Source organism: Apiospora kogelbergensis, assembly GCF_038363985.1.
Source record: "Apiospora kogelbergensis strain CBS 113332 chromosome Unknown utg000003l_segment0_segment0, whole genome shotgun sequence".
In the NCBI taxonomy this organism is placed as follows: Eukaryota; Fungi; Ascomycota; class Sordariomycetes; order Amphisphaeriales; family Apiosporaceae; genus Apiospora; species Apiospora kogelbergensis.
In genome coordinates this window covers 867336-889362 of record NW_027117420.1, presented here as the reverse complement: position 1 = coordinate 889362, position 22027 = coordinate 867336, and the positions used below count along the sequence as shown (strand labels likewise).

The window sequence follows — 22027 nt, the reverse complement described above, 5'->3', positions numbered from 1 at the left end:
TCCTTTGACAGCTAGACAAGCGAACATCAAACAACCCTCCAAGCTGAGATTGCGAATACAATGTTTCTAAGATATCTATATGCTCACATGCATGAATGCTTGTGCGATGTTGACAGAAGGTATGTCAATGATTGTTATTAGGGCCCAAACACTGCTGATCCAAGCCTGACGCCGGTGGAAAATCTCTTCGGTGTGGCTATGAGGGAATGTACGACGGACACATGGGTTGCATTAGATAATAAAACTGGTTTGATGAGTCTTTTATCACTTCCATAACATATTCTTGCTAAGAATAGGTCTTGTCGGTTGAGCAGTCAGCCAATTGGTATGGATGAGGCTCATATATACCCACAACAAGAGCTCCTTGATTTCCGATGACAAGGCACTAATCAAATGCTCTCTTTCCCATTTAGGGGAGCTCAGCAGAAATGGTGAGGGTTTCCAATGCATACTCAACACTCAAGAAGCTGCCAAGGATTTGATCATGCCAACCCGGCTTCCAATCCTGACGGAGTCGCCCGAGCAGAGTACGCAGGCGGGGGCGCTGTGATAGGCTGGGCCTTTCCTTGGCCTTGCACGCCTTGGGCCCTCCTTCCTGTCTGCCGCCGCTGATGCCTCAACAACTGTCTACGCGGGCGAGGTAACCTCGAATGATGGCGAAGGTGAAGAGGAGGGGCCAGAGTAAACCACCCACGAGCGACAGGAAGGGCAAGAGGATCATGAGACAACCGTCCTTACGGAATGAAAAACACCTTCTTTTACTTTTCTGTAGATCACGATGGCCCCGGTTACGGCGACCATGCTGTAGGCGATGCCTACAATTATTGAGGCCAGCAATACCGCATCGCCGTTCGGTTCCGTGTGGTCTTTCGAGTGAAGAAACAGCTCGTTCGAGCTTAGAAGGGTGGCGATCATGGTGTGGTCTAGTGTGTCGGTTTAGGGAAGTACAGGTATACGTAGGACGGAATGGACCAGTAGAAAAATATTTGAAAATTAAGAAAAATTTTAGTCTGTTGATCCAGTGTCAAGAAGATATATCTGTGTGTAGACAAATCGGTATCGAATGAAAGAGGCGGCAGTGAAAGCTGACTACTCGACCGAGCACCTTTATATATATTCTTTCAGTTCATTTCTGTCTGAATAGAGGGTCAACGATGTTTAAACTTGTATATATTTTAGAACCTTTCTCGGTAACTTCTTTCTTTCCTCGAAAACGTATCCTGCTCATCTCTAATATTTTATGTTTTAGCTTTTCTGATACATTAGTATAGGCAAATTCTATTCATAGTAGCCATTCACCGCGTCATTGGGTTTGGGTTGGGGGGCAAGATAAGAAAATCATCAAGCATGTTCCTCGACACAGCCGGCCGTAGATCTACTATGAGAAGCCACCATCTCCAACGGACATCGACATTTCGATTCCCGACTCCCTTCGTGCTCATCTAATAAGGGAAGAATGTACCCCCAGTAGTGTGGACATTGACGACAGGGGATGATAAGTGAAGCGGTAATTCGATTGCTCCAATGAGTGACTTGACACTCAAACGATGTCCGGAAAATGCAAAAAGCTGGCGACACCCGGAATCGAACCGGGGTCTACACGGAACGCGAGATGGTACGAAACCACAACGTGTTGTACTGACCACTATACTATGTCACCTAAAAGCCTATGACGTCATATGCTTATGGTATTTCCCTCTGCTACGGCTACTATAGCTGAGGGTTAACCGACAGAAACTGACATGAAGCGGAGCTGCAAATAAGAGATTATTGATTGATGAGGCTCATACTACCCCAATGTGGCTGGTGGCTTGAGGCTTTCCACCGAGGCCAGCCGCCACCTATCCTGCTGTCGGAGCCGGAACAACCGATTCGGAACACCCATGGCGACTGGTGGGGCAGCGCTCCGCCAGCTCAGGATCAGGGAGGGACAGATGGTCAGGCTGGCCAGCTGGTGCTCTCCAAAAGCCAATGTGGACAATTCGAAGCTGGCCATTAAGGAGCAGCTAGCCAGCATTTGACGACACATAATTCATACCGCCGCCAATTCAGATCGGTCGACCCTCGTATCTGACATGCACAATTGCATGACCACATTGCAGACAACTTCTCGTCTGTTAGCCAGCATTTGACCGCCCTCCAGCCTGTAGCCTGGCCATCCCGGCGCAATTGGCCCATCCCACTCATCTCCCCCAAATTGAATACGTGTACCAGAGCCTCGACCACCGCTTGGAATTGGGCCCATCGAATCACTCCCCCCACGAATCCTCAACAACCACTCCGACGACGACACTGGCCTGATCCAGCTCATTGTAGCTCTACCAGCAGACTAAATCCAGATACTGCGGTCGCGCGCCGCACCCTCCGCCCATCATGTCGTCGTTTACGGAGAACGCCTACAGTTTGGTCCACCAGGACAACACTGCCGATGTGCCTAGCATGTCAGAGCTGCGCACGCAGCTGGAGAAGGGAACCGACGAAAGCAAGGTCGAAACAATGAAGCGCATCTTGACTGTCATGCTGAACGGCGATCCTATGCCTCAGCTTCTCATGCACATCATCCGTTTCGTCATGCCCTCCAAGTACAAGCCGCTGAAGAAACTGTTGTACTTCTACTACGAAATCTGCCCCAAGCTGGACGCCCAGGGCAAGCTGAAGCAAGAGATGATTCTGGTCTGCAACGGCATCCGAAACGATCTTCAACACCCCAACGAGTACATCCGGGGCAACACACTACGCTTCCTCTGCAAGCTGCGAGAAGCCGAGCTGATAGAGCCCCTGCTGACCCCAGCGCGCCAATGTCTCGAGCACAGACACGCATACGTCCGAAAGAATGCCGTATACGCCATCTCCTCCATTTACACACACTCGCAGTCGCTCATCCCCGACGCCTCAGATCTCATCGCCACCTTCCTCGAGTCAGAAAGTGATGCGACCTGCAAGCGCAATGCTTTCGCCGCCCTGGCCAGCATAGATCACGACAAGGCCCTTGCCTACCTCAGCAATGTTTTCGAGGGTATTCCCAACGCGGAGGAGCTGTTGCAATTGGTGGAGTTGGAGTTCATCCGCAAAGATGCCGTTCAGAACTCGCAAAACAAGGCCCGTTATCTGAGACTCATCTTCGACCTTCTGGAGGCTGGCGCTTCGACTGTCGTCTACGAGGCTGCCTCATCGCTCACGGCATTGACATCCAACCCGGTCGCCGTCAAGGCTGCTGCCGCCAAGTTCATTGAGCTGAGCATCAAGGAAGCAGACAACAATGTCAAGCTCATCGTCCTCGACCGTGTCGACCAGCTGCGCCAGAAGAACGAGGGCATCCTGGATGATCTTATTATGGAAATCCTGCGAGTCTTGTCTAGTCCTGATATCGACGTGCGAAGGAAGGCTCTGAGCATTGCCTTGGAGATGGTTGCCAGCAAGAACGTGGAAGAGGTCGTGTTGCTGTTGAAGAAGGAGCTCTCCAAAACTGTCGATCAAGAGTACGAGAAGAACGCCGAGTACCGCCAACTGCTCATTCAATCGATTCATCAGTGCGCCATCAAGTTCTCCGAGGTTGCAGCCAGTGTCGTGGATCTACTGATGGACTTCATTGCTGATTTCAGCAACACATCCGCTGTCGACGTCATTAACTTCGTCAAGGAGGTGGTTGAGAAGTTCCCCAAGCTGCGGCCATCCATCGTTGAGCGTCTGGTCGCGACCCTCAGCGAGGTCCGCGCAGGCAAGGTATACCGCGGCATCGTCTGGATTATTGGCGAGTACTCCCTCGAGGAGAAGGATATCCGGGATGCTTGGAGGGGAATTCGGGCCAGTCTGGGCGAGATCCCAATTCTGGCTTCAGAACAGCGATTGCTGGACCAGGGTGATGACGAGAAGAAAGAGGACGAGCAAGTCAACGGCCACTCCAAGCCTTCTGCTCCTTCCGGATCACGCAAGGTTTTGGCCGACGGCACGTATGCTACCGAGACTGCTTTGACCAGCTCTGCTGCAGCTGCCGCGAAGCTGGAGGCTGTGAAGGCTGCGCAGAAGCCGCCGCTGCGACAGCTCATCTTGGATGGTGACTACTACCTGGCTACGGTACTGTCGGCGACGCTTACCAAGTTGGTGATGCGCCATGCCGAGATTTCCGCCGACCATGCCCGCACGAATGCCCTCAAGGCCGAGGCCATGCTGATCATGATTTCCATTATTCGCGTTGGGCAGTCCCACTTTGTCAAGGCGCCCATCGATGAGGATTCGGTCGACCGTGTCATGTCCTGTGTTCGATCTCTGGCCGAGTTCTCCCAGAAGAAGGAACTCGGCAGTGTCTTCCTGGATGACACTCGCAAAGCCTTCCGTGCTATGGTGCAGGTTGAGGAAAAGAAGCGAGCCGCGAAGGAGGCCTTTGAGAAGGCCAAGACTGCCATTCAAGTGGATGATGTCGTACAGATTCGACAGCTCTCCAAGAAGAACACAGTGGATGGAGCTGATGCGATCGAGCTAGACCTGGAAAGGGCTACTGGAGGTGATGCTCCTGCTGAGGACCTCTCATCGAAGCTGAGCCGCGTCGTGCAGCTTACTGGTTTCTCCGACTCTGTCTATGCCGAAGCCTACGTCAAGGTGCACCAGTTCGATATCGTCCTCGATGTATTACTGGTGAACCAAACTACGGAGACGCTGCAGAACCTCTCCGTGGAGTTTGCCACCCTTGGTGACTTGAAGGTTGTTGAGCGGCCGACTACGCAAAACCTTGCACCTCACGACTTCCACAATGTGCAGTGCACCATCAAAGTATCATCAACAGACACGGGTGTCATTTTTGGCAACGTGGTTTACGATGGCGCCCATAGTACTGACACTAATGTGGTTATCCTCAACGACTTGCACGTCGATATTATGGACTACATCCAGCCCGCCACTTGCACCGAAACGCAATTCAGAACTATGTGGACTGAGTTCGAGTGGGAGAACAAGGTCAACATTAACAGCAAGGCCAAGACCCTGCGCGAGTTCTTGGAGCAACTGATGGCTTGCACCAACATGAGCTGCTTGACACCCGAGGCCAGCTTGAAGGGTGACTGCCAATTCTTAAGTGCAAACTTATACGCGAGGAGCGTTTTCGGTAAGTACCTTGCCAAACATGTAAAAACTCTTCACATAAGCTGACATGACATAGGCGAGGATGCTCTTGCGAATTTGAGTATTGAGAAGGAGGGTGATGATGGGCCTGTCACAGGTTTCGTCAGGATAAGAAGCCGTTCTCAAGGTCTTGCCTTGAGCTTGGGCAGTCTCAAGGGACTGAACAAGATCGGCACTGCCGCCGCTTAAGAATGTTCAGACACAAAGAAAAAGCGAGCGTGTGGTGGTTTATACCTAATGAGGCGCCTCCTGGCATAACAAAATGGGCCAAGATACCAATTTTAGATGCCATGTGGCAGCTAGAAACCAAACAGGGTTTGGCTGTTTCTTAGACCAAAGAGCAAGCAAATACCCTTGCACAGAGGGCCCCCAGTACATCCATTCGATGCTGAGAGCCTCTCGGGAGATATAGGGTATGACGAAATAGTGGCCTTGATTTTCTAGACAAAATTAAATGCAAAAAGCGTTGGAACTATTTGATTGGATGCCTGCTCCCGTGGTCTAATACTGAGTCAACGGAGGCGAAAGCTGGATACTATCCAGTCTGTTATACCAGACTGACGGACCCGGAAGTGGTTACGCCCGAGTCGCCAATAGGGCTTCCTTTGGCCTGAGATACAATAGTTGGAGAACGACGGAACATCAGGGGTTGAGGCTACAGTCTACCTGATAACCTCCCAATAGACGGCATGAATCTTCTGGATCAGTCACGGCCACTTCTCAATGATTCCAGTGAGCATTTTGAGGCACCTTCGAGATACAAGGTTATATACGATTCCGGAGCGTGAGCAGCGGAGATTCCGCTCCAAATCAGGTCAGCTATTGCTAGTAGTCAAGCTTCACACATAAACAGCCGGATTTAAGGGGGTTACCACAGTTTCATCATTGGCAAACCCCTCGAGCATAAAGGAAGCATGTGCCGTTAGGGTTCGGTCCGTCATCGCTCCCGCTGCAGGCGGGCTTCAAGATCTGTATTCTTCCCTTTTCGATTATATGTCGAGCTTTTAACCCAATAGAGTCATAAGATATATTGGCGGTAGATTAGAATCACGTCGAGATGGCAGACTTGTTTTTGGACCACGGCATCCTTGCTGTCGAGATGATCAAGGCCTATTAAGCATCCTTGGCCGTTACAAAATGTTTCGCCTGACACCGTACTTTCTTACTTTCTGGTATGAAGGGGTGCGTATCTCGAGGTAAGCGCTCATTTCTAACGGTATAGAGCGAAACGACGTATATAATCTGACAATATCACGGGTTCTGCCACTTCTCTGTATCCTCCACTAGAAGAAGGCGCCCCTGGCTGCGAGACAAGATATCACGAAGGAAGCGGCATAAGAAATATCTCGAAACCCAACGTCTTCTAGTGCTCGGGTGCCAGCCACTAATGGCTATGATAAGACCATTTATGAATCCTAACAATATCAAAACAGCTCACGAAAGAGGCAAAGTACGTGAGCCAGCCAGTGACAATATCAAGTAGTTCATAACGTTCAATATCAATTCAATCCTTTTTTACTCCAGCTAGTACAATAACACAAGATCATGATGCCCATAATGTATCCCTAAAAATATTAAACCGAACGTTGACATAAGAAAAATCTTTGTCTCAGTTTGGAAAGTAAGAAGAACAAAACACACGCATTCAGTTACGTGAGGAAAGAAACCGTTTTTAGATGCCAGAATCGTCCTGCTTGACAGCCGCTGCATCCTCGTGGGCGTTCCATGCGGCACAGGTGTCCTCGAGCCTCTTGGTGTCCAGGATGCCCGGGATCTCGGCCTGGCGCTCGACGAACTGGAGGGCGAAGCCCTCGCTGGTGTGCCAGCCGATGTGGCAGTGCATGAGCCAGGCGCCGGGGTTGTCGGTCTTGAAGGCGAGCACCAGGTGGCCGGCCTGGGGCAGCATGGCGGTATCGCGGCGGACCGGGTTGTCGAGGTTCAGCGGGGTGACGCCCTGCTCGTAGAGACCCTCGGCCTGGGACAGGACGTAGAAGTCGTGGCCGTGCAGGTGGATGGGGTGGGCGAGGGCGAGCTCGGTCTGGACCACGACGTAGACCCAGTCGTCGGCCGAGGGGTCGTCGGCCGTGGCCAGGTGCACGACGGCGTTGGAGTTGGCGAACGTGTTGACGTTCTCGTGCACCTGCAGGACCGTCGGGTTGCCCCAGTGGACGATCATGGTGGTCGAGTTGATGAACCACCGGAACATCTGGTCGTCGTTGGTGCCGACCGAGACTGTGTTCTCGGAGCTCCAGGACTTGGAGCCGACCTGGTGACGCACGTGGGGCACCAGCGACGCCGCCGGCATGTCTGCGCAGCTGTCTTCGAAGGTGTGGGCCACGGTCGTGGGCTCGGCGCCATCAGGGTTGCCGGCGCCGTAGGTGACAATGCCCTTGATGTTCTCGGGGTCTGCAATGTCCGAGCAGGCGGACTGAGGAGTGGCGCGCATCCAGAAGCTGCTGGCCACGGCTTGCTGGTTGGCCGTGACGATGACGTCGTAGCGCTGGCCGATACCGAGGCTCAGGACGTCGGTGGTGAAGGGCTCGATAGGGACCAGATCCATCGAGATGACCTGGAGGGTGTGGTTGTCGATGGAAAACTTGAAATGCGTGTCGAGAGCGCCGTTGACCAGCCGAAGGCGGTGCGACTTGCCCTCCTCCAGGGCCACGGTGTAACGCGACCCAGTCTCGACGCCCGAGTTGTTGAAGGTGTTGGTGCCGTTGAGGAGAGCGTTTTCGAGCTCCGGAGGGCCGCCGGACTGGGCCTCGTCCCACATCTCATCGACGGTGCGGTGGCTCCAGTCGTTGAGGAAGAGCAGGCCCAGGTCGGTGTCGTAGTTGGCAGTCGCGGGGCCGTTGATGACGATGCCGCCGAAGACGCCCTGCCATGCCTGCAGCGCAAAGTGCGAGTGATACCAGGTAGAGCCGTACTGGGTGGCCCTCCACTTGTAGGTGAAGGTGGTGCCGGGCGGCGAAGGGCACTGGGTGATGGAGGCAACGCCATCGTTGTCGTTGGTGTGGTTCTGGCGAATGCCGTGGAAGTGGAGGCTGGTGCCGTTGGTCGAAGTCTTGAGCGAGTTGGTCAGGTGAACCACGACGGTGTCGCCCCAGTCGGCGTGCAGGGTCGGCCCCGGTATGGTGCCGTTTATGGCCATGGCAAAGCGGCTGATGCCGTCGGGTGCCACCTCGACCTCTGTCAGGTCGAGATAGTACTCGCGAGTAACTCCGGTGTCGGGAACCTCTACGCTGTAGTCGGTGTTGATGCTGTAATCGCACCAGGACGAGCGAGTCTCGGGCGTGTTGCCTTCGCAAGCGCTGCGCGGTGTGAATTGTGATGTAAAGGGGTTGATGACATGTCCGGAAACGAGGGGGACAGCCACCAAGGGCAGAAGGAGGGAAGAAGCGAATGCGAACATGATAGCGAGTGATTGTCCACTGGTCTCAAGGCAGGTGAAGGGGAAGAAGCAGGAGGGAGGAGAGTGCCTGTTGAGATGAGGATGCTCTTCTTCCTTTTTTCTCACATATCGACGCCGTCTACCCTCGACGTCTTATACCCAAAAGAAGAGCCTCACTCCCTGCCCTGGCTATCATCCTCTTCACGCCAAAGTCGTCGCGTCGTCGGCACATGTTCGAAGAAGACGGCGGCCGAGGAGGCTATGGCCTGATGCCTTCGGGATGCAACCGTGGTGAATCCTCTCTGCATGCAGGCCCGTTACATCTGCGAATGCGACCATGATGAACCGGGTTTCGGTTCCCCCATCCGCAGGCCAATAACACAAGACGCTTTCTCAGCAGGGCAGTGTGGTATTCCCAAGCGTCGGCACGAGTACAGCACGAGTATAGATAGTTTCAGTGCGATCGATATGTTTGCTGAGTAGTCGGTGCAACGCTGCAGTTTCAGGGTGGGGAGCGAGCTGGGGTCTTCTTTTCTCCCCAGTCCGATGCGATATGGAGATGTGCTGGATGTGCATTTCCACTTTCCACCGACCAAGCCACTTATGTAATAGAAGCACAGAGCGCTCGTCGGCGTCTTTTTGATGCGGCTTTTGTTGCCTCCCCGGTGCGAGATCCGCTTTGCATATACGAAGTCATCCACCCAATAGGAGCACCAAGCGCGCCGAATCCGTTACTCAAAGCGGCAAAGTGGTTGACTTAAGCCTCTCAGCCGTGACTATGCAACACAAGGTGCCTCTAGCGGTTTGCTCAGTCGTCCCATTTGGCAGGCCATCAGTCTTGGGGCAACCTTCTTTTAAGCTTAATTAGATTGCTATCATTCGATTTTCTTTGCTTTTCCATCTCACCGTCTGTCGCAGGTGTTCGTTTCTGCAGATGGACTTGGCATCGACAGGGCCATGCGGTGCGTTCAGCAGGCAATCTGCTTTCCTTCCTTCGAGAAGCCCAATCAAAAGCTCTACCCATGTACGTAATCCTGCCCTTCGGGGTCGGCCCGATGTCTCGGGGGCCGTGCAGAACGTTGTGAGCATATCCATCCCAGCCATCCCCTTGTTGATCGCAATTGCCGACTTGCAAGCTGCAACCTCGAGATCTGTGGTGTTCAGGGGTTCCGTCAGGGATGGGATTTGCGGTTCGACCGGGGTAGCTTGTAATATGGGTCGCGGCAGATCCGCCGTATATGTAATACTACGCAGCCCCTTGGCTATAGTAGCACCCGAAGTGTCCGTTCGAGAAGCAACGAGTCAGTTGTGATAGACGCAAGAAAAAGACTCGCGTCGTGAAGTTTGCTGTCGTCTCCTGAACTGCAACCTGCCAAGGCCTTCGTAGAACAACAATACCCTGCACCGTTGCGACCGTGGCGCCAAAGACGAAACCCGAAATGACCCGCGCGCATCTACCCACGCCGAGACCGTGATTGATATCCGCCCAAAGTCGAGCGCCGATGAGATGACTGCGACATGTGTAATCGCCTACCGCAGCTCCAGGTAGCATTGGATAGGTTTGAGCACTCTTCGGAATCCAGTTCGGAATCCGGTTCGGAGTCCATCCCTGTTCTTTGTGTATGTCTACTGCCAGTCTTTGGCAGACTGAGGCTCTGTCCCGTCCTCATTCTGGAAGAGATTAGTAATGGCATGCGCCTTGTTCAGTTGATAATAAGTATCACCCATCTGTCCGCCCGTTTCCTACTCACGCCCTAAGTCGCCTGCCAACCTGCCCGTTCCATCTCTTACACACAACCCATACTTTCGTTCATCCACTCTGTCAAGATGCTCTTCAAGCCCCTCGCTCTTTTGGCTGTTGCACTCGGCGTTGCTGCCAAGCCCTTAGGGCGCCCTGATGTGTCTGACAAGGCCATATATGCCTACGGCAAAGGCATCAGTGGCCTGCCCATCGTCAGAGTCAAAGGTACATCGCCACTCTCCAGGAACACATGTATGCCTAAGGTCTATGTGGCTAACTACGACAATCTAGACAGCGCTTACTTGACCAACATCACGTCGGTCCCTTCGGGCTTCCCTATTCAGAATGTGACCTGTACGTTCAACCCAGTCACCACTTGCCGATGATTGTATCCCCGAGAAAGTCCACGATGCTGAACTGTCATCTGACATGCCAATAGTCTCCTGCGTCTCCGAACGCCGCACCTTGACGGCCTCGTCGACACCGCAAGGCAACACCATCGCTGCCACCAGCTTCTTCGCCTTCAAGAAGGACACGGGCTTGGCCACGTTCACCGAGGCCGAAGATGACGCCTCAGCCATGACAACGGGCTACATCTTCTTTGGCAACGCGCTTTTCGTGGACATGAACAAACACATGGAGGCGAAGTGGGTGGCGATCCCCGTGGAAGTGGATGGCCAGTCCCTATTCCAAATCGGCTGGAACGTGACCACGGCGGGGACAATTCCGATCCTGCTTAACACCAAGGCGCCGATGCACCAATAAGACGACGTGGGTCATTGGTGGGTGGGTTGCTGGAGGGGAAATAGGGGGTGCGTGGTAAAGCAGTCAGGCAGGATGCAGTCGGCGAGCAGTTGATACCGGGGGTGACGATAAGATACGATTTTACAATTCATAGCACACTCAGAACATTATTAGGGATTCTTCTACAAGTTTTGTTACTATATCAAATTCTATTCTTTCTACCATTAAAAAATGATCTGAAATAACCTCGCTTTGACTCTCTTGCTTTGCAACTCGAATGGCTGGCTATCTTTCTAGCTCTTTGTGAAAAGACACACACGTCAGCCGGTCACGATGGTCAAAACTTGATTACAGGTGGTTCACTATACAGTAAACATCGACGATATGCTTAACGCAATTAAACAGGAACCCTACGGCACAGAGGCCCGAGCATGGGCGGGACTCAATGACAAATTTGACATTCGTAATTGGTCAATTCAAGGCAGCCAGGGATTATGTAGCGGTGCATATCAAGGGGGAAAACTGGACATGTACCCGGGTTATGTAAGATTGGAATACAGGGCGTAGTATAGTCCCACTTAAGATCTGATGTGATCAGCTGTAGGTCCCGGCCAGATTCTGCACATATTCTACGAGCTGGTCCAATAGCCGCTACTACGGGGCCTCGTTGTTTTGACTCGGATAGAACAGGAGTTGCGCGAAATAATGCTGTCAGTGCGCCGCTCCCATCACGAGAATAACACTCTCTGGGGTGTTCGGGCCTCACTGTCCATGCAGAAAACGGAGGTAAATATTGGCGAGAGATGACAACATAGTGCATATAGACGAAGGCCCGTGTCCAAAGTGAGGCAACGTGTCTAGGAGCCCGGCGGCCTGGCACCCGAGTACCGAAAAAGGTACTTGCAGGCCCCCCTAGCCCGCCCAGAACCAGCGACGGCTTCGATTGAATGTATGTCATCTAATGACTGGAGGTGATCGGATCCGAAAAGCGCCCTGGAACTGGTTGGATGCCCACGGCCCCCGAAGATGATCCGAACCAAGATTGCGGTGAATACATGCATGTATACCGCCCCGTACGACGGCGGATCCAGATCAATCTCGGAGGCCCGTCCCACCCTGCCCCCATCGCCCCCATCGCCCCCCATTTCTGCCCCCCTCCCTCCCCTGCGCACCGAGATGCAAGACATACATAGCCCCGGCGTGGTAGAGCGCAGCCGTTTCGGAGCTTTTCTGTGCTGTGCCACCGGTACTTACCACCAATAACCTATGCACATTGTTTCCTCCCTATAGTCATGGTTTCGCTCGGTATCGACCCGCTGGTCCGGCTGACACTTTCCGGGCGTACATAGAGTTGTGTCGTCTTACCCACCACGCTATCGGCGGCAGTGACAGCGGTCTGATGTGAATTGGCCATAGTCAATTTCACAAACGGATCGGGTCGCCGGCCAATCGCATCTGCGCGATTATTAAGGAGGGCCGCTTCCAGTGTGACGTCCATTGCAAGGAATGGGTACAGCAGCATCAATCTTGACAGCAGCGCGTGCTGCGCCTAATTCTGTGGCTGTCCCAACGTCATTATGGAAAATAACCAGGTGGAAGGGCTTACTTGCCGGTTAGCAGTGTGTTCAGGTGGGTAATTTATGCGGCGGGGCTCTCGTGATCCATTATGAAAGGCAGGGGGCTTATCAGATGTAGAAATAGGAGATCTCAGACCCTTTGTCAGCGCTGAGTATCGGCAGATCCCCTATTCCAGAGCTGCTAGCTGTCTGACGAATACATTATTCACGCGTCTAGATTAATGTTGCCCGTTTTGTAGAGGGGAGACCTCGCGAGCTCTGTGTATGCTAAGGAGTCAACGATACGAACCCTGAGGGCTTCGCTAGTGCAGACTTCCAGCATATCGAAACTGATGGTTTGCTATAGGTAGCCGGGCTGCAACATCGGGTTTGTTCTACTGATAGGCCTGTAAAAAGAAACCGAGCAACTGGGAATGACCAAAAGCACATGCGGCCAAAGCCTTCTTAAACAAGCAACAACTTATCACATCCCATTGTGCTAAGCAACATCTTTCGATAGTGAAACTGCGTTAAAGCCTTTTTCATGGAGCAGTCATAGCTCCGAGTTTCTATTGAATAACAATAAACTCTGTTGAGAGTTATTACTACTACGAACGATCTTTATAAAAAGCCGAAATCGACTTGATTGTCAGGCTAAAAGCACCTTCCTGCTTTCCGAAATAACTTGAAAAGGGATATCGAGATTAGCTTGCACGTCTCTTGAAATGAGATTGAATTAGGATCAGTTGACACTACTACGTACCTTCTCATCATCAAGCTCATCGTCTTAATGCTGCTGGTATTCAGGGGTTTGGCATCAGGCTGCGTCCTTCCCCTGTACGTCGCCGTAAAATTGGCCCATGGCAGGAAGACGTCTTGGATGTCGGAAGAGCCGCCCGTGCTACCGGGTACCGTGAAGTTGGTCTCGTACAGCAAAGTGCTCTCGCGATCGCTTGCGGGCAATATGTCCTTCAGGTTGAGGGTATACAGCTTGCCGTCGGATAGGGCAACGGAGACGAGCAGTCCGTCGTAGCCGCCAAGGTTCCAGTCCAGGGAGCCAACGGTCTGCTGCGAGGCGAAACCGGCGCCACCCAGCGTGACATCGTCCAGGTAGCCGGAAAACGCGGCCTCATTCTTCGCCACGGCGATGTCCAGGTGCGAGGAGCTGTTGCCGCCGCGAACCGAGTCATCGACAGCCGTCCAGAGGGAAGCATTCCAAGGCCTGTTTGATATTATCAGAAAGTCTGTCTCCTAATCAATGGCGCAACATGAGATGCGTGGCTTACAGTGTTCCTCCCAGAAGGGGTAGTTGTTGGAGGGCCATGTCGTAGAATGGAACCAGGTCTACCAGTTTTTAGGCCCAGAGTAGTAGAGAATGGAAGATAGAAATGAGGAAGGAATGCAAAACAAGAAGTTCCATGGTATATAGCCGCGAGAAAACATGCGATCTTCTCAGGGAGAACCACCTGCAGGTTGGGATGTTTGAGTTTGCTCATTTTGTTTGACTTTACATGACTCGTGCGAATCCTGTCATATCAAATCCAGGTGCAAAAACACTTGCCGCTTGCTGGACTCTGCTATTTGGGATGAACTTTGAAAGGCTAGGCTGGAACTTAGTGAGCTTATTCGCACATCATCTACTGTACTGCCAGCAAGCATAGGGCTGCCAGCAAGTTGCGGTGATCTAGGGTGTTTCGAACAGAGCCATCCATCCCCGGGAATGCATGGGGCCTATACAAGTACAGCGCATGTATGTGGCAATGCGAAGAGGTTAGCCGCGGCGTCCCCGAAGTCAGACACAGACGTTACTGGAAGGGAAGCCTGCTGCGACGAAAAGTCCGGGGTCATAGACCGGCCCGGCGCCCGGAGATATCGGCGGCCGCCCGCCGAGTCGCCGTCTGAGTGCGCTTTGTTGATGCCTAATCGCCATTCTAGTCTCTCCCGCAACTGCTTGGTCCGGATTCTATTGGGCTTGATTAGTTTCTGGAGGCGAGCCGTGGCGTGGCCTAGTAGGTAGGGCTGAGTGGCATGGGACCAAGATAACTGATAACTCGACCAGGCCTGACTACTCCGTCCGTACTCGGTTCAAATTCCCCGACGCAGAAAGAAGTATGCCATCCAATTGCGACGTCTATTGGTAGGCAACCGTTGGTACTGGCCAAGGCCCTGATTGCTTTTCAGGGGTTCACTAATCCACCTAGCTGAACAGGCTAATTCATTGGCGCAGGCTTGGCGTTCTCCAGGTCGACGTCTCTAACCCCTCGACGGCTAGAATGGCTGCGAGCTAGCAGGAGCTGAAATAGACCGCTTCGCTTGCTGTCCGTTTCACGGCCTGGTGCCCGGGTGACTGGCGATGGCGTTCCTGAGCCGGTCCTGGAATCTTGTTGCTCATTTTTCTACCGACATGACTCTCGCATCGGCTGCTCTTCTTCTTCTTTTCCTTCATCGAGGAAAGCTCTTGTCTTGCATCTGACGTGAGCCCGCGTGCACGTGAACTGGTCTTTTAGGATCACGCGAAGGAAACCAGTGCGACAGAGTCTTCTAGTCGTATAATTGAGAGGAAGAGAAAGCACACTGAATCTGGGGGGCACAGGGACTTCGGAAATTCTCTACCAAGATGGACTCCAACCAGCAAATCGAGCGACCCCAGCAAGCTCTGCAACCGCAGCAGCCTCAGCAATACCAGCCGCCGTACACGCAACCGTACCCGGCGGGCGCGCACCCGATGCACCTGCAACCAGCAGCCGCGGCAACCCCTGCCGCGAGCAAGCCATGGCACAACGCCAAGATCGTGCTCCTGTCCGTGTCGATAGTGTTCTGCATCATCCTCATCGGCATCTCCATCGCACTCGTCGTCGACCCCAAGGTCTTGAGCCTGCAGGTCGTTTGGATCGCGCCCGAGGCCGCTGTCGCCATCATCTGGTCCGTCGCCGAGCTCATCACCATCTGCGCTCGGGGCGGGCACCGCGGCATCCACCCAGGCGCCCACGTCGCGTTGCACTTGCTCTTGTGGCTCGCCTTCCTGGTGGCCGCGGGCCTGACGGCCTATCTCGTGGCTATCAACATCGGCTACGACAGCTATTACGACAGTTACTACTACACCCGTTACTTCAACCTCAGGTTCTACATCCGGTCGCTGCAGGCGGAGCTTGCTTTCTTAATCTTGCTCATGTAAGTTGGGAGGAAGGATAGCACCTATGTGCGTGGAAAGGCAGACAAGTACTGACATTGGATGGTTGACTAGCATCATACACTTCACGCTCTTTGTGCGTGCATGCGTAGAGACGGCCCGTAGGAATAGGAGGCAGCAGCCGATCTTTGTTTCAGTACCACAGCAAGGGATGCAGCCCATGCAGCAGCAGCAACCCCCATACCCGATGCAACCCCAGCAGGCACACATGTCGGTTAATTATGGCCAGCCGAAAGAGATGCAGCCCCAATACACGGGCTCCGCCCAGGCGCCGGCTGCGGCTCATCTGACCAACAACAACGGCATGCAACATGTTGCTCACGCGCAGTGAGAAGTACCTGGCGATATCAAATGGGAAAGAACAAGACGAGACAAGACGAGACAAGACGAGACAAGACACCACGATAGTCGTGTGGATGATGACATGGAGATGATACCCCCCCTTTCTTTTTTTCAGAGACCCAGCATGGCCGGTGCGGCTTGGACCCCCGATTCAGTTCGAATATCTTTACAAATGTACCCCAGCTAGCTTTATTATTGCACATGAGTTAAATGCCTATCTTTCAACCCGTGCTCGAGATTCCTGATCAACCCAGCCGCCCGTTTTGCAACCTGGCCGTGCCTATCGGTCCCCGCCTCCTCAGCAAAACTGACCTGCCTCGTCCACCAGTCCTACCAGTTCTCAGCCCTCGCCCCCTCGGGCGCATTGAGCAGGCCTACGCTCACGTCGATGAGGTTGTGCCGCCACTTGTCGTGCCAAAATACGGTCGGGCCGCACCGGGGCGCAGAACTCGCGCGCCATCCCGGGAGAGCTCTCGCCGCTCTGCAGCGTCCCTATCCCCGTCGCCGCCACCGCCGCGAAGTCGAGCGATTGATACGCTTTTTCATCGTTGTCCGAACTCGCGTCGGGCGCTCCCACGCTGATGTGGATGCTAGATCGCGGGATGAAAGCCCACGTCTGGATTTCGAAGCCCGAGATCAAGCGGCACGAGCAACATGCGCAGGTCCCAGCGAGATACCTCGTTTACGCCGAACAGTCCTGTGGTGACCGGAAGCACCAATTATCATTGTCATGGGCTGTATTGCGCGGCGACCTTGTGTGGTACGGTGTTATCCGCTCTGGGAAGTTTGAGCGCGACAGCCGGCTCTCAGCGTCGGGCCGGGTGGAATGGAGTCTGACGGCACCGCAGTGACAGAAACCGTTGAAACTATCCACATCGCCGTCCAAAGCGCCAAATACCGCCACTTGCGCATCGCTTTTCGTGCCAACGCCTCAGTGGTCATGTGCCTCGGTCGCGAATATCACACCCCCCGACCCCTCCTTCGCATCCTCGCACCGCCAACATATGTGGCACCCACACGTGGCGCAGATATAGGGCTTGGAATGCGGAGTAGATTTGTAGGCCTGCAACTCATCAATGAACGGCGCCGATCCCAGAGTCATGTAGGATACGCAAGCGAGGCCCGCGTTGTGCCGGCACGACTTGCAGTGGCACAAGTTTAGCACGCGTGGTTTCGCTTTCTCATCGGGCGACCGTGGGTTGTAGGCTATGCCTTTCATAATTCGAAAAACACTGTCTATACAATATCCAATCCTTGTATAAACGATGATAATGAGATTATTATGGGAAAAGGGGTAGACTTAGCAAGGAGTGATGGAGGAAATGACAAGGAAAGCGGGGAATGGGAAATACTGTTTATTGAAACCTAATCAACAAAATGTGTGTTTCGCGGAGGTTAGAACAGAGAGATATCGAATGCATCACCGAGTCTTTCGCAGAACTTCTTCGGCCAAGATGTACCGGGGAGCCTGAAAGAGGGAATCCAACACATGGCCAAGAGCGCATTTGCCGACTAGATTCAGGATGTTGACAGTGATTCGTACAACATTTGCTGGCAAATAAAAGGGCCCCTTCAGGGAATCGATCTTATGTATTGTTTGCTGACTAGCGAATATGGATGTTGTCAATCCCAACCAAGATTGGGTCATTGACGCACACCACGCCGCGAGATGCTCTTCATTGCTAGTGCAGGCTCCTTCCGCAGCCAGAAGTTCCTCCACAACATTGGCAAGTGCGGCGTTCAGAGAATGCTGAGAATTCGAGGACGGCTCGGTGAAGCAACGGGCTTGGGACCGCTGGAATGATGGCGAGGCATGCAGGTTGCGCATTATTAAGAGATATCTCAATGGATAGATCTTCTCAAATGCTGGCGGAAGCCTACGGCCACAGGCACTTCGGAAATGTGAACCAATTGCCGTAGTTGGTCATGCAATGAAGCGCTGATGCCCCATGGGACTCTGGCGAAACAAGAATTTCTTCTCGCCATTCGTACTTGCAAGAGTCCAATGTAGCTATCGATTTGCGGCAACGCGACCGGGTTCCGCCTGTCCCCCGAGAAACGTACGAGACGCCAAACACATCATGTAACCCGGTAATCCAACGACGTGAGCGAGCATGGGGATGCAGGACGAGTGACGCACCCGCCCCGTGTCGATGGATGGAATTACCAGTAGCGTTGAGGGGGAGAACGTTTAGCCGCCGCCAGCACGCATCGTGTCGATGAAGGCTGCCATGAAATACCGACTAGGTCTCGTCAATCTCGACGGGTTGTATCTCCCGATTGGCGACATGAACTTGGCAGGCCCGTCACGCTTGTCCAAGAAGACACGTTCCCTACTCGAGAGAAGTACAAGCAATGGACGATGAAGCAAGTAGTGGCGCTAGACCTACCAACGATGGTGGGTTGGTGGGGGATGTCGGGGTGTCCAGCTACGGTTAAACTGCAAGTGGCCGTCCAACCCCTCCTGCCCTCCTCCCACTTTCTTGCTGGCTCCCGTCTCCAGACAGCCAGTCGCCAGACTTGCCAAAGGCCGTCTGTACTTACTCGCCTCTCTTTTATCCTTGTTTGAAACTGATCTCTTAGCGTGGGAAATAGTCGCCAGCTGTGTCAAGTGCATTCTCGTGATTGGCACGGCTAAAGAGAGAAGAGCCCCCTACCCACCACGCCGCTGGCGGGCAGCTTTGCACGTCCCACTAACCCGGGTATGCTCCGCAGCTTCGCGTCTCTCAGCCCAGCCTGCCAGTACTCAGTCGACCATGCCAATGCCCAAGTGCCAGGCTTGCAGGCCGTTCTTCCAATTGATTCTGGCGTCTGGCTCGATCTCGCATGAGGAAGGCGAACACGCTGCAATGGGTGGAGCTTCACCAGTAGCTTATGTCAGTGGGGCCCACATGGTAAACCCCCTCATTGACACCACTGCGTCATGCTGTCTTGATGTAATGTAGTGCAGCAGGCGACCTGGCCGAATATAAAGATTCGCACGCTGCCACTCGGCATTGACCTGTTTTCTCTTCTGATTTCCCACTAACTTTGATACCCCCTCCCCCTCAAAAACCCTCAACATGTCTCAACACAACGCACACACCAAGAAGACCTACACCCTGGCCACGGGCGACAAGATGCCCGCCATTGGCCTGGGTACCTGGCAGTCCAGCCCGGGCCAGGTCGGTGAGGCCGTCAAGGCCGCCATCGGCGCCGGCTACCGCTACATTGACACGGCGCTGGCCTACGGCAACGAGGCCGAGGTGGGCGAGGGCGTCAAGGCCGCCGGCGTGCCCCGCGAACAGCTCTGGATCACCACCAAGCTGGACAACCCCTGGCACAAGCGCGTCGCTGAGGGCATCGACACTTCGCTCAAGAACCTGGGCATGGACTACGTCGACCTCTACCTCATGCACTGGCCTTGCAGCACCGACCCTGACGACCTCAAGAAGCACTATCCCGACTGGAACTTCATCGACACCTGGCGCGAGATGCAGAAGCTGGTCGGCACCGGCAAAGTGCGAAACATTGGTGTCTCCAACTTTGACATTGTCAACCTGGAGAAGCTGCTGAACGACCCTAGCTGCAAGGTGAGAATAAACCTGCGATAACTATCCCACCGTGCTGTGCCACCATAGACTAACTCATTCTCCCAACAAACAGATCAAGCCGGCCGTCAACCAGATCGAGCTGCACCCCAACAACCCGTCCAAGAAGCTCGTCACCTACTGCGGAGAGAAGGGTATCCACTGCACCGGCTACTCGTGCCTAGGCAGCACCGACTCCCCTCTGTACAAGGACGCGACCCTGCTCAAGCTGGCCGAGGCCAAGGGCAAGACACCGCAGCAGTGCCTGCTGCAGTGGGGCATCCAGAAGGGCTGGGATGTCATCCCCAAGAGTGTCACGGCGTCGCGCATCGAGGCCAACTTCGACCTCGATGGCTGGTGGTTGACCGACGAGGAGGTTGACCAGCTCGACAACCTCAAGGACCGCTTCAAGGTCTGCGGCGACGATTGGCTGCCCATCAAGGTTTTCCACGAAGGCGCGATCGAGTAAATCGATCTTTCCATTGAAAACAAAAGCACTATTATAATACCCCCATGTTAGAGAGAGCTAGGATGATAAAGAAGATGGCGTTTAGGATGAAAATAGACATACTAGATGGGCCACAATAGATTCGTACCTGCTTCACTCCGATAATCAGTCGTCCCTGGCGACAAGTGAATGCATTGCGGCTTTCACTTATGTCTGATATGTTACGCAACTCATGCCATGCATTGTATTATTGTTCATAATCTCGCCTTCCTACTCTCCTCATCTAGAACGAGTTTGATGTTTTCCCTCAGTTTCGCCGCCAACGCCGCGCCCTCGTCATCGTCTAGCTCGCTGCGGACGCCGCGCCCGAACATAGTGAAGCTCTCGCGCAGCTTGCCGCTGGCACGGATCTCGGGTCGGGGGATGAGGTGGTAATGGACGTGATTGACGACCTGGGCGGCGGCGGCGCCGTTATTTTGGACCACGTTCCAGTCGTAGACGCCCGTCGTCTTTACGAGGGCCTTGGACAGCAGCCGCAGGTAGCTACCGAGCTCGGCGGCCTCGCTCGCGTCGACGTCGGTCAGCTTGGGCGCGTGCCGCCGCGGGCACAGCAGCAGATGTCCGTGGGATAAAGGGAGTATGTCGAGGAAGGCGAGGAGCGTCGGGGTCGAGAGCACAACGAACGACGCGGGCGCGGCCTTGTCGGGGTCGAGGAGCTTGGAGTCGGCGCCCGGTGGGGAGGTTGGATCATACGTAGGGTAGGTGTTGGCTATTGTGCAGAAAGGGCACGGTTCGGATGCCGGGAGGATGGTCGGATCGAACGTGTTATTTGGATCGGCCATATTTGGTACCACGATTTCGCCCAGACATGTGGTTACACAGACTGGATAGGAAGGGGATGCAAGGGACGCTGCACGATGGAAGAGAAAGCTTGTTTTTGGTTGCAGATAAGATGGTCCAGAGGATGGCACCACAAACAAAACGCCAATGATATAACACAGATTACAATCAAAACACCCCAAGCTCCAAGCCGTTAACGGTCAGCTCTTCCTTGCCGTCGCATTCCAAGGGACGGGCGCTCCATCGCTAAGCCGAGGTATAATTAACTCCTTTGCTGACGTAACTGCAATTGACCGTCCACTGAACTGCTATCGGCCAATTTGTGCCGCCCTGTACCGCCTTTTTTTCTTTGAACGCCTGGTTGCTGCTGCTCCGTCCCGCTCTTCTGCCTCTGTTACGCTAAAGACGGTCGGCATTCCCATTTTAGCAGTACCAGACTTTTGACTCAACCTGTTGGAAAGAAAAACACCAGCCGCTACCACCCAACCAACACAACAATCCTTTGAACGACCTGCTGCACCAAATCAGACAACGAACTCGATACCAAACCACCGGAAATGTCGAGCCAACGCGAAGCCTACCAGATTCCCTCGGGCCAGCAGTCGCCCTCCGCCGGCATGGCCATGCGCAGCGTCGTCAACACCTCGAGCGCGGCCAACGACGAGGGCCTGCCCATGCGCTACATCTGCGGCGACTGCGGCACCACCTTCCCGCTCAAGCGCGCCGACACCATCCGCTGCGTCGAGTGCGGATGCCGCGTCCTGTACAAGGAGCGCACCAAGAGGTACGTTTCCCCTTTCCCCCCTTTGTGCATTTACGAACGGCACGAGAAGGAGTTTCCGAGCACAGCCGGCAGCCAGACAAGTCTGACGTTCGAGCTTTTACTAACTTCTGGGTTATAGAATGGTCCAATTCGAGGCGCGATAGACGAGATCAAAATGCAATGTACAGCTGCAGACTGGCTAAACGGGTACTCGCCCTCGACGCGAGACGATGATATGATAGATAGCGGACTGCTGCGATTGACTGGGCGGGAGTATCCTGAAAAGCCTGTATCATGGGCATATGCAAGCACGATTTCTTGGACAGTC

The 22027-nt window shown here is 53.9% G+C and overlaps 9 protein-coding genes across 9 annotated transcripts; 6 read left to right on the top strand and 3 right to left on the bottom strand.

The window, feature by feature from the left end:
• Positions 1 to 2373: 2373 nt before the first annotated feature.
• PG998_004990 (Coatomer subunit beta) lies at positions 2374 to 5304 on the top strand (the record flags this gene model as incomplete). Its single annotated transcript, XM_066871808.1, has 2 exons — positions 2374 to 5098; positions 5153 to 5304. The coding sequence occupies 2 exons, from the start codon at positions 2374 to 2376 to the stop codon at positions 5302 to 5304; spliced, it is 2877 nt and encodes a 958-aa protein (XP_066731905.1).
• Positions 5305 to 6787: 1483 nt separating this feature from the next.
• PG998_004989 (laccase-1) lies at positions 6788 to 8527 on the bottom strand (the record flags this gene model as incomplete). Its single annotated transcript, XM_066871807.1, has 1 exon — positions 6788 to 8527. One exon carries the CDS (start codon positions 8525 to 8527, stop codon positions 6788 to 6790), a length of 1740 nt encoding a protein of 579 aa, XP_066731904.1.
• Positions 8528 to 10333: 1806 nt separating this feature from the next.
• PG998_004988 (uncharacterized protein) lies at positions 10334 to 11012 on the top strand (the record flags this gene model as incomplete). Its single annotated transcript, XM_066871806.1, has 3 exons — positions 10334 to 10472; positions 10539 to 10601; positions 10687 to 11012. The coding sequence occupies 3 exons, from the start codon at positions 10334 to 10336 to the stop codon at positions 11010 to 11012; spliced, it is 528 nt and encodes a 175-aa protein (XP_066731903.1).
• Positions 11013 to 13155: 2143 nt separating this feature from the next.
• On the bottom strand, positions 13156 to 13798 carry PG998_004987 (uncharacterized protein; the record flags this gene model as incomplete). Its single annotated transcript, XM_066871805.1, has 2 exons — positions 13156 to 13231; positions 13311 to 13798. Coding segments are annotated over 2 exons (564 nt in total), but the record flags the coding sequence as incomplete, so codon positions are not given.
• A 1366-nt stretch (positions 13799 to 15164) lies between these two features.
• On the top strand, positions 15165 to 16068 carry PG998_004986 (uncharacterized protein; the record flags this gene model as incomplete). The annotated part of the gene is made up of 2 exons (XM_066871804.1): positions 15165 to 15718; positions 15792 to 16068. The coding sequence occupies 2 exons, from the start codon at positions 15165 to 15167 to the stop codon at positions 16066 to 16068; spliced, it is 831 nt and encodes a 276-aa protein (XP_066731901.1).
• Positions 16069 to 16681: 613 nt separating this feature from the next.
• PG998_004985 (uncharacterized protein) lies at positions 16682 to 16930 on the top strand (the record flags this gene model as incomplete). The annotated part of the gene is made up of 1 exon (XM_066871803.1): positions 16682 to 16930. One exon carries the CDS (start codon positions 16682 to 16684, stop codon positions 16928 to 16930), a length of 249 nt encoding a protein of 82 aa, XP_066731900.1.
• A 2211-nt stretch (positions 16931 to 19141) lies between these two features.
• PG998_004984 (uncharacterized protein) lies at positions 19142 to 20117 on the top strand (the record flags this gene model as incomplete). The annotated part of the gene is made up of 2 exons (XM_066871802.1): positions 19142 to 19651; positions 19725 to 20117. 2 exons carry the CDS (start codon positions 19142 to 19144, stop codon positions 20115 to 20117), a joined length of 903 nt encoding a protein of 300 aa, XP_066731899.1.
• Positions 20118 to 20350: 233 nt separating this feature from the next.
• On the bottom strand, positions 20351 to 20938 carry PG998_004983 (uncharacterized protein; the record flags this gene model as incomplete). Its single annotated transcript, XM_066871801.1, has 1 exon — positions 20351 to 20938. The coding sequence occupies one exon, from the start codon at positions 20936 to 20938 to the stop codon at positions 20351 to 20353; it is 588 nt and encodes a 195-aa protein (XP_066731898.1).
• Positions 20939 to 21493: 555 nt separating this feature from the next.
• On the top strand, positions 21494 to 21863 carry PG998_004982 (metallothionein-I transcription activator; the record flags this gene model as incomplete). Its single annotated transcript, XM_066871800.1, has 2 exons — positions 21494 to 21720; positions 21839 to 21863. 2 exons carry the CDS (start codon positions 21494 to 21496, stop codon positions 21861 to 21863), a joined length of 252 nt encoding a protein of 83 aa, XP_066731897.1.
• Between the last annotated feature and the right edge of the window lie 164 nt (positions 21864 to 22027).